At 56.4% G+C, this 10,086-nt stretch overlaps 1 protein-coding gene across 1 annotated transcript; it reads left to right on the top strand.

Moving 5' to 3' along the window:
* Positions 1-240: 240 nt before the first annotated feature.
* Positions 241-6,041, top strand: PYY (peptide YY). The gene is made up of 5 exons (XM_036071287.2): positions 241-340; positions 4,767-4,894; positions 5,248-5,435; positions 5,541-5,621; positions 5,798-6,041. The coding sequence occupies exons 3-5, from the start codon at positions 5,248-5,250 to the stop codon at positions 5,820-5,822; spliced, it is 294 nt and encodes a 97-aa protein (XP_035927180.2). The 5' UTR covers positions 241-340; positions 4,767-4,894; the 3' UTR covers positions 5,823-6,041.
* The last annotated feature ends 4,045 nt before the right edge of the window (positions 6,042-10,086 follow it).

Genomic DNA, 10,086 nt, shown 5'->3' with positions numbered 1-10,086 from the left:
GGATGGTTTTATATCTTTAAATGGTTGGAAAAAATCAAAAGGAGAATATTTCATGATGTGAAGTGCATGTGAAATTCAATCTTTGATATCCACCAATAAAGTTTTATTGGAGTGCAGCCACGCCCATTCTTTTTTTTGGGGGGGGCGCGCCTAGTTCTATGACTGCTTTTGTTTGACAGTAGCCAAGCTGAACGGCTGGACAGAGACTAAAATATTTACCATTTGGTCCTTTACAGAAAGGCTTTGCCAGCACCTGTTCTAGAGAGAAGCCTGAAGCTTGGGAGTGCACCATGCCTCAGGTATCTGTCGCCGCGATTTACGGAAGGACCAACGACTTGGGGTAAGGGAAGGTTTCCTAGGAGAACTCCTGCCATCAGAAGCGAAAACCCTTTCTTTCTTGGCATTACTACCTCCCAAAGCGACCCCCTAGATTTAACCAGAATCCACGGCGTTACAGTTTGAACCATTTCTCATTGACCTCACTCACTCACCCACGGTCCCCGTTGCTCTTCACAGGGCTTTGACAGTGACAGATCATGGGAAGTAGAGGGTGGCCCTATCTGCTCCCCTACCATTAATCCAAGCAGATGATAAAGCTTCCTGGAATGCAGCTAATATCCCTTTGGAGAGGTGGCCAATTCTCAACGGTGGCAGCGGGTTATTCCTCATTCTTTGCTTCATTCCGTGCAAAGAGCCAGAGTGTTTTTAGGTAACAGGACATTTGTACTCATGACAAAATGAACAGGCTTGCATTTCGATAAGCACCATCACGGTAGCCAGTATTTTCCTGGGCTGTGGCTGGGAATCAAGGTAGCATAGAGAGTTTCACATGGGCAATACATGAGCAGCCTTAACCGTGGGAGAGCAGACAGATCCACCGCCTAACTCCCGTTGACATCCATTGATTTTCCACTGTCTCCTCCAGGGGATTTTTTTAAGCTAATGCAAGGCTATCAGTACTGTCTGGACGTAACGGGGAGTTGTCCTTGGGTGAAACATGTGTGGGATATCTGCACCCGTGAGGAGTGTGTGTGTGTGTGTGTGCGCGCGCGTGTGCGCGTGGCCCGCGCCACCATCACGTCTTGGCTGGATTATTGCAGTGGGTTCCTAACTGGCCTCTCTGCTTCTGACCTTGCCCTCTTACAGTCTATTCTCAACACAGCAGCCAGGACGCTTCCTTTAAAACCCAAGTTAGGGAGCACCTGGCTGGCTCAGTCAGTGGAGCATGGGACTCTTGGTCTCGTGAGCCCCACATTGGGTGTCGAGATTACTTTAAAAAAAATCTTTAAAAATAAATGAAAAAAATAACACCTAGGTCCGACCATGTCACTCCTTGGACTGAAGCTCTTGTGTCATTCTGAGCAAAAGCCAAAGTCCTCATAGCAGCCTACAAGGCCCTACATGATCCAGTCCCCTGCTGCCTCCCTGATCTCCTCTCCTTCTCACTGTCCCCACTGCTCACTCCACTCCAACCACATGGACCTCCTTGCCATCCTCAAACTGCCAAGCACACTCCTACCTCAGGGCCTTTGCACTTGCTCTTTCCCCTGCCTGGAACATTCTTCCCAAGGTAGCCTCATGGTTTGCTTCCTCACTTCCTTCAAATGCCATCTAATAGGTGAGGCCTTCCCCAACCACCCACCATAAAATAAGCCCCCCACACCCCAGTACTCTTTGTCCCCTGTCCTCTAACTTTTCTCCATAGTACTTATCATAATCAGACATACTACATGCTTTCTTTATTGATTTTCTGTTTCCTGCCATTAGAATGTAAGTTCCATGAGGGCAAGGATTTTGCCCCTTTGTTCATGGCTCTGTCCTCTGTCCTTAGCATAGTGCCTGGCAGAGTAGGGGCTTAATACTTGCCACATGGCAACCTGCTGTCCATAGAACCTTGGGCATGAGGCCTTGTTGAGGGTGGAAGGCAGTGGCCTAGCACTGCCCAGTGCATGGTATATCCAAGAGAGCCCTTGTGTGTGGGAAGTGGTGGACAGTGGGAAGTCAGTGGGGTGGGGTACAGAATGCTAAGCCTCTGGGGATGCGTGCCATAGGTCATCCTATCTTGATGAGTGGCCCTTGAGCCCCCGTGGGCAAGGGGTCCAAGTTCTTGGCCCCTGGAGTGGCCTTACTAGGTGTTCTGAGAATGGGAATCAAGGGAACCCCAGTGATTCTGTCCCCCCTGCCCTTTGAGGACAAGTTGGAGGCAGGTGCTGGTCCCAAGTCTACAATAACAATTATTTTGAAGTTTCTCCTTTCACATATATCGGCCCCCCACCTCCCAGACATGTCTAATAGCAACTGAGTCATGGTCAATGACGATGGCGGGTGTGTGGGTGGGGTTAACTGAGCCCATTGATCACCGGCTGAGACATCCTCCCCACTAAGGAACAAGTTAATAAACTCTTCAATGAGGAGGTGGTGATTAATGAACCAATCAGCTTGCCCTGTGATTGGGAAGTGGAATCAGAGGGCAGGGTGGGACCACGGGAGGTTTGTAAGCTGTGGGAGGCTGGCTCCTGGTCCCTCTCACAGTCGTTCTAAATGCAAATAGGGAAGCGACTTTTTTAGGGGTTGTATCCTGAATCCAGGCCTTCCCCCACACCTTCTGGCTCCTCTACTATTTCTCCTCTGCTCCCATCTGTCCTCAGACCCCCCCACTCCCCAAGGCATGAGAGGCCGTCAATTCCCTTTGGGCATTTCACAATCCCTGTCATCTCTCTCTGCCGGGGATCAATACACTAGAAACCCCCTGTCACCACCCAGCCAGGGCTGCAGAAGAGCAAATGGCCCCCACTCTCAGATATCCTTGTCCCCTGTAGCCTGCAGGGGTCCTTGTCTAGGCCCTGACCCCTAGGATTACAGCTGCCCCAACCAGCCCCGCTGGCTGTCCTCTCCATCCCGAGGGTGAGTACCTGCCTCTGTCCTTCCATGGCCTCTGGGGGAGTGTACTTTTATTTTTGCCGTCTGCTCCCCCAGCTGGACCCAGGCTTGTCCCTCTGTTTTCCTCTCTGTCTCTATGTCCTGACAACTCCCCAGACTGGGGCTCTGTAAGGTTAGTGGCGTGCCTCCTCCCTTGGGTTGGGGCTCCCCAGTGATGCTGCTGCTCCCCTCCCCTCAGACTGGGGATCCCCAAGGTTATGGCCATGACTCTCCTCTGAGACTGGGGGTCCTGGAGAACAGGGCTGTGCCCTGCCCCTCAGGTGAATAATTTTTCTCCTCCCTCTGAGTATAGGGTCCAGGTCCCCTCTTCTGCCTCCATGCTCAGCATGGTGCCCTCGCCTTTCTTGGGATATGCAGGGCCCATGGGGCCTGACTGGTTGATAAGGAGCCGTTTCCGGAGAATGCAGGTGATTGAACCTATAAAAAGATGATTGAGGGAGCCCTAGACTCTCCACCTTGAGAGAGCTCTAAAAATAACACCCATGGCCATCTGTCCTGGAGGGTGGAGGGGCTGGCCCAGAACCAAGATGGCGCCTTCTGCCCTCAGGGGCTGATGGGATGCAGGGAAGCACTGGAGGCTCTGGCCAGGCTGGGAGAAAGGGACCTGGAAAGGGCTTTATGGGGAGACTCCCCAACAACCTTCTTTTCCCAGTGGGGGCAGGTAGGTCTGATGTGGTTGGCCTCTCAGAGAGGGTAGCAGGCTCCCAAATTAGCCTCCCCTCGCCTGCTCCCATGCCCGACTTCTGAGCCCTATGGTCATTCCAGGTAGTGAGCCATTCTGCCCCTCAGCTGAGATGGCCTCTTCCTGGGGTCTACCCCAGCCCTTTCCTCTTGTTCGAATCCTAGGTTCCCTCCTCTCTCAGACCTTCAGTTTCCTCATCTGTAAAATGGGAATAAATTCAGCTCATTGGGCTGTGCTGCGATCCTGAATGGCCAGTGCACAGCAGGTGCCGAATGAACAGAGTCCCTTCTTCTTTCTTTCAAAGGCCCTGGGCAAGGATTTTCGCCCCAGAGCCCAGTAGAGACGGCAGTGGGCTGGGGACAGTGGCACGTGCTTGGGCAGCCCTGGCATCACTTAACCCCAGAAGACACCAGTGCCCTGAGTGACACCTGGATGGGGATGGGGTACGCTGCCTTGGAAGGGATCTCTATGCCGGGCCTGCTTGGGCCTGGGTCTGTGTGTGTCCGGCTGGATGCACAGGTGGCAGACTCAGCTGCTTCTGGGGGTGGGGACTGGCCTCGGCTTCCTCCCAGCCCTCTCCCCAGCTCTTTCACAGAGAAGGGACATAGTGGGGTGTCCAGAGAGGCCTCTCCTCTAGGACATCATAAACATCAGGTCAAAAGCCAAAGCCATAGCTCCTACCCCGCCTCCAGTGGAAAGATTCTGCCCCTCCTTAGCCCCTCTCCAAGGAACTGCAGAGCGAGGGCTGAAAAGGTTGCCTTTTCCATGGACCCGTCACAGGTCCCACTGGCTGGAGGTTGTGGCCAGCCCAGGCTCCTCATTCCCACCCACGGGTAGGTTAGGGAAGATGGAATCTTATCCCTGGTCCTAGGGGCTGCCCCAGGAGTCTAGATACAAACGTTTCACTTCCTCGGGAGGGCTGCACCTGCTGTTGGGGGGCTGTGGGGTGAAGATGGGGTTCAGGGTCTGTCCAGAGTCTGAGTCTGAGTCTGGTGGCTGCCCCCTCATCTCCTGCAAGGTGGAGACATCACGTACCGTCTGGGTGTGCACTCAGCGATCTGGCGGGGGTGGAGGCAAGGAGGAGGAAAGGCCCTCCCCACCCCTCGAGCTCCCCCTCCCCCTCGGACTCTCCCTCCCTTTCCAGGCCGAGATATAAGCCCCGCAGGGAAAGCGCTGAGCAGAGGAGGAGGCCACAGCCCGACCCGCAGCAGTCCAGCCCTTGGGACTCCTTTCGCCTTCCACCTGCTCATCTCTGCTTCCAGAGCTGTCGCCGTGAGTGGCCCGGGAATGGTCTGGTGCGGGGGAACCCGGGCTGTTTTGTGGGGAAACTGAGGCTGGGATGGTGGAAATTGGTGCTGAGCGGTCAGCATAGCCCTCTGCCTCCAGCTACCGTTTTGGGCAGTACGAGTGGGGGCTGGGGAGGCCGGGCTTATGCCTCTCTGACAGATGGGGAAACCGAGGCAGAGACGGTGCAGTGCCCGAGAACACACAGCGAGCCGGTGGCTGAGCCTTGGTCCGGTAGTAGCCCTGCACGGGCCGGGGAGCGTGGGCCCGACGGCCGCCTCGGCCTCCCGCCGTCGGGTGTCGAGGCTGGGGATGACCCACGATCCCTGCCCCCTCTCCAGATGGTGACGGTGCGCAGGCCGTGGCCCGCCATGGCCACAGTGCTGCTGGCCCTGCTCGCCTGCCTGGGGGCGCTGGTCCACGCCTACCCCGCCAAACCCGAGGCTCCCGGCGAAGACGCCTCGCCGGAGGAGCTGAGCCGCTACTACGCGTCGCTGCGCCACTACCTCAACCTGGTCACTCGGCAGCGGTGAGCGCGCGCGCGCGCCGGCCGGGCGCGGGGTCCTCGGGGCTCCCGCCCTCCGCCCAGGGGCGTGTCCGGGGCTGACCCCGCCCACTCTGGCCCCGCCCCCAGGTATGGGAAACGCGACAGCCCGGAAGCGGTCCTCTCGAAACTGCTCTTCCCCGACGGCGAGGACCGCCGGGTCAAGTCACGGTAAAAGCGCCCCTCCTCCCACCCCCAGCCACACTTCCTGTGCCCTAGTGCTCGGTCTGGGATGTGCGGCCCCACGGAGCCCCACCCTGGCCCCGCCACCTAGCGCTTTCCCCCAGTCTAGCCTCCCCAGATCCGACGCCGGGCTCTGAGCGATTCCTTTGCTTTCCCTCCTACAGGCCAGAAGGCGCGTACATGTGGTGACGACCCCAAGGGCTCCTGGGAGATATGCTAACTACACCGACCTCATTTGCATGGTTGCTCCTGACCCCGGAACCTGGGTTCCTCTCCCTGCCTGCTGCGCCTGGGGGGTGGGTGCGGGCTGGGGTCTTCATTCCATTTCTCCGTGTCCCCAGCCCCTGGGCTGGAGGGCTGTGTGTGGTCTTTCCCTGCTTCCCAAATAAAGAGCAAATTTCACTGAAACGGAATGTGTGCGTTTGTATTTCCTTTCCCTTCTCCTTCGTGGAGGTGGCATCCAGGGGGAGTGGAGGGTGGAGGCACCAGCCAGGAGAAGACCGGACGCCAAAGGCTCCCCAGGACAAGGCTGGGGCAGAGTGGGGGACTCTCTGCTCAGAGCTAAGAGAAGACACTGGCCCAGCAGGGGCGGGGAGGACGGAGCCCGAGCAAGGGACCTCTGTGGCACTCTCCAGTCGGGTTGGAAGTGGGGCAGGATGAAAGTTCTTGACAAGAACGGGGAGGGTGGAAAGGAGCTTGCTAGGCAGCCTAGGAGAGCAGATGGGGACAGAGGTGCTCTAGCCACCTGCCTCGGAAGGTGCAGGTGGTTGGGGGCGTGGACTCAACACTAGTACCTCAGGTCAGTTACCTTGAGGAGATGAATTACTAGCCTCCAGGGCTGTAGTGACGGGGGTAGAGATGGGATCCAAGATGGGACTGTGGAGGAAGTCATTCGGGGGGTGAGGTGGGTCTATGTGTGCTGGGGGACGGGTCATTTCTAACGTCCCCCCTTCCCTGGGCAGGAGGTGCAATGGGAGTGTGGAGGCTGCCCTTTCCCTTAGCAACTGCCCTCCCCCACATTGCTGAATTCCCACTCCATGGAGAAGCCACTCACTGTGCCTTCCTGGTGACAAGGCTATGGGGACACCCTCCAATGGCACCCCCCACATTCCCACTAGACACTGAAGGCACTGTGGATGTTTAAACTGGAGTCTGACCCAAATCCCTCACCACTCTGTACCTATGACCGAGGAATCCCAGAGCCTGCCTGCAGGCTGATCTTCCCTGATACCCTTCCTTCCCAGCCCCTTTCCTTCGGGAAGCCTGCCTTGATTGTCCCTGATCTGCACTCTTCTTGCCCTCTGTGGCAGCTCAGCTCTCATGGCCTTGCTCTGTTCTGCCCATGTCACTGTGCCCGGTCTGAGGAGCCCCTAAAGGAAGGGCCTATGTCTTCCCACTCAGACAGCCTCCTCAGTCCGTGGGCTCTCTCCTGGGCCTCTAGGCCAGCAGGACATGCACAAGCCCAAGGCGGGGAGCTGGGGATTGAGGAGGAGAATCAGGTTGAAGCCAAAGCCCCAGACCCAGAGCGGGTCCGCAGTTCAGGAAGGCTGGCTGTGGCACTTCGGAGGGCAGGAGTCTCGCAGGACTGTTTGCAGTTAGGTGGCTCTGGGGGCGGGGAGAGAAGATCCTAAAGCCGGCTGTCATAGCTGCCCTAGGGGGCCTGGGGCTCTGACTCCTATCCTCTCCTGAGCTGCCTGCCTTTGAAGATAGGGCAGGAATGGGTGCCAGGGAGGCAGGTCCGGGGTCTGGCGCACATCACAAGCTGTGTGGACTCTGACGCTCGAAGCCTTTGTCCGGGCACTCCCCGGCCCGCAGAGCCCTTTCCCTCCTTTCCAGTCTGGAAAACATCTTCAGGATAGTGTTCTCCTCCTCCCAGAAGCCTCTCCTGATTTCTCAGGGTAGAGTTAGTTTCTCTGGTTCTCTCTCCCTGCTGTATTGTCGTTATCTGAGACCCACCTCCCGTGTCATCTTGCCCTTTCTCTCCTCCAATCCCAGGCCCTCTGCGCCAGGAGAGGAGGAGCGGGAACACACAGGAGCTGCCACGAGCTCCGGTTCGTTTTGTGGTCAGAGGAGTGGGGCGGTGGGTGCTGGTGCTGGTGTCCGTGGCCCCCTGTCTGGTGGTCTGCCTGGAAGGGCTTCGGTCAGCTTGAGGCTGATGGAAGAGATCCCTGGTGTGCATTATGCATGGACCACAGACAATTTCAGTTTGACCTGTCTGGTTGACCATGGGTGACATGGGGTCACCTCCCATTCACTTGGAGGAGTGTTGAGCCGGAGTGTTAATCCACAGGTGACCAGACTCAGCCAGCGTCGCTGCCGCAGGAACCTTAAATGTGATATTAATGGTGACAATAGGTACCTTTTGAAAGAAGCACTTACTTACGTGCTAGACACTGAGCTATTTGTTTTACACACACCATATTGCTAGAATATTGATTTGGCTTTTTAAATAGAGGCGGAATTCGCAGCGGCTGAAACAAGACAGCAGTTTATTTCTCCTTTATATAAAATTCAAGTGGCATCTGGGGATCAGCAGCTCTGTTCCAGGAGGACATCCAAAAGCCCAGGGTCCTACTTTGTGGCTTCCCCATGTCCTCCTCCACGTGACTGAAGATGGCCCACCATCACCACCTCCGTGTTCCAGTCCCTGGGAAGGGAGGGAAGGGGGGAGTGTAGGTGTGCTGGTTACTATGCAGATTCGCAGTTACCCTAAGACTTAGCAGCTTCAACCCACCATTTCATTTCACTCATGATTTTGTGGGTCAGGATTGGGAAGGGCTCAACTAGGCACCTGTCCCTTGGAGTCTTTCAGGCAGTGACAGTCAGAGGTTGGCTGGGGCTGGGGTCGTCGGAGGGCACCCCTGGGTTGATGCCCAAGAAGACTCACTCACTCACGGGTCTGGTGGGTGCTGCTGGCTGCTGGCGGGGGGCTCAGCTGGGTCTGTTGACCCAGCACCTCCATGGGGGCCCCTCCAGCGCCATATTCTTGGGGTAGCTGGACCCACATGGTAGCTGACTCCCCCCCTCACCCACCCCCTTCCCAGTGTGACGGCTCTGGGAGAACCAGCAGGAAGCAGTGCGCCCTTGGCTTCCTGGGGCTGCTGTAACAAAGCACCACAAGCCGAGTGCTTTAATCTGGAGGCTAGAAGTCTGAAGTCCAGGGGCTGGCGGGGTTTCTTCCTTCTGAGGGCTGTGAGGGAGGGGGCTGTTCCAGGCCTCTCTCCTTGGCTTGCGGACGGCTGCCCTCTCTGCGTGACTGTTTCGCATCCAAATGTCCCCTTGACTTAAACACAGCAGTCATATTGGATGAGGGGTCCGCTCTCCTCCAGGGTGACCTCATCTTAATCAGTGACATCCGCAATGACCCTACTGCCAGATAAGGCTGCATCCTGAGGTACTGGGGGTTAGAGACTTCAACATATGAATTTGGGGGGGGACACAATTCAACCCCTAACAACTGCCTTCTATGACCTGGCCTCACAAGCCGCATGTCATCTTCCAACATGCTCTGTTGGTCAAGCAGTCACAGGTCCACCTGCATTCGAGAAGAGGGGACAGGGAGCCCGCTGGAGAATGACATGGTGGGAGAGGAGGTCTTTCTGTGGCCATCTTTCTGTGGCTATCTTCTGTGGCCATCTTTCTGTGGCCATCTTTCTGTGGCCATCTTCTGTGGCCATCTTTCTGTGGACAATCGGCCTCAGGACCGCATGTCCACTCGCCGAGCTGAACGGCGCGAGGCCCCTAATCGCTCATCTCATTGGCTGGAGCTCAGTCACGTGGCCCCACCTCGCGGCTGGCACCACCCCGGAGATGTCCTTAGCGGGCCGAGTGGCCAAGGGCTATTCTCAGGCTCTTTTACGATGGAAGGAGGAGAGGGTAGTGGGGCAACTCGCGTTATCTGTTACAAACACGCTCTCCTTTGAACAGCCTGAATCTGAGCTCTCACACAGGCCTACGCCCATGAGTCCCGCGGTGGCAGGTGGGCAGCGGGGGCAGCGGGGACAGGGACCTCCGAGACAAAAGATCTGGATTTGAGTCCTGTCTGCCATTAGTCAGCCGTGTGACTCTGGCCGAGTCATTCCATTTCACTGCCTGTCTTTCTTCACTGGTTACACTGGTTATACCTTAAATAGTAATAATAATAAGATTTCACTGCTTAGGCTCAGAGAGATTATGTACTTTGCCAAAGGTCACACAGCTAGTGAGTGGTAGAGCTAATGAGAAATACAGCTGAATCTACAGTCTGACACGTTTATTTTTATTTATTTATTTGACAGAGAGAGAGACAGCGAGAGAGGGAACACAAGCAGGGGGAGTGGGAGAGGGAGAAGCAGGCTCCCTGCTGAGCAAGGAGCCCGATGCGGGACTCAATCCCAGGACCCTGGGATCATGACCTGAGCTGAAGGCAGACGCTTAGTGACTGAGCCACCCACTCTTTTATTCTCTTCTCTCT

The sequence above is a fragment of the Halichoerus grypus genome, chromosome 2 (genome assembly GCF_964656455.1).
Source record: "Halichoerus grypus chromosome 2, mHalGry1.hap1.1, whole genome shotgun sequence".
Classification (NCBI taxonomy): Eukaryota; Metazoa; Chordata; class Mammalia; order Carnivora; family Phocidae; genus Halichoerus; species Halichoerus grypus.
This window is presented reverse-complemented; position numbering and strand designations above follow the sequence as displayed.

What these genes read in the sequence shown, in the direction of transcription:
- PYY (XM_036071287.2), top strand. Translation starts at nt 5,248, where the DNA reads ATGGTGACGGTGCGCAGGCCGTGGCCCGCCATGGCCACAGTGCTGCTG. An exon ending in AACCTGGTCACTCGGCAGCG is followed by an intron (nt 5,436 to 5,540) that starts GTGAGCGCGCGC and finishes CCCCGCCCCCAG; the next exon opens with GTATGGGAAACGCGACAGCC. An exon ending in GACCGCCGGGTCAAGTCACG is followed by an intron (nt 5,622 to 5,797) that starts GTAAAAGCGCCC and finishes TCCCTCCTACAG; the next exon opens with GCCAGAAGGCGCGTACATGT.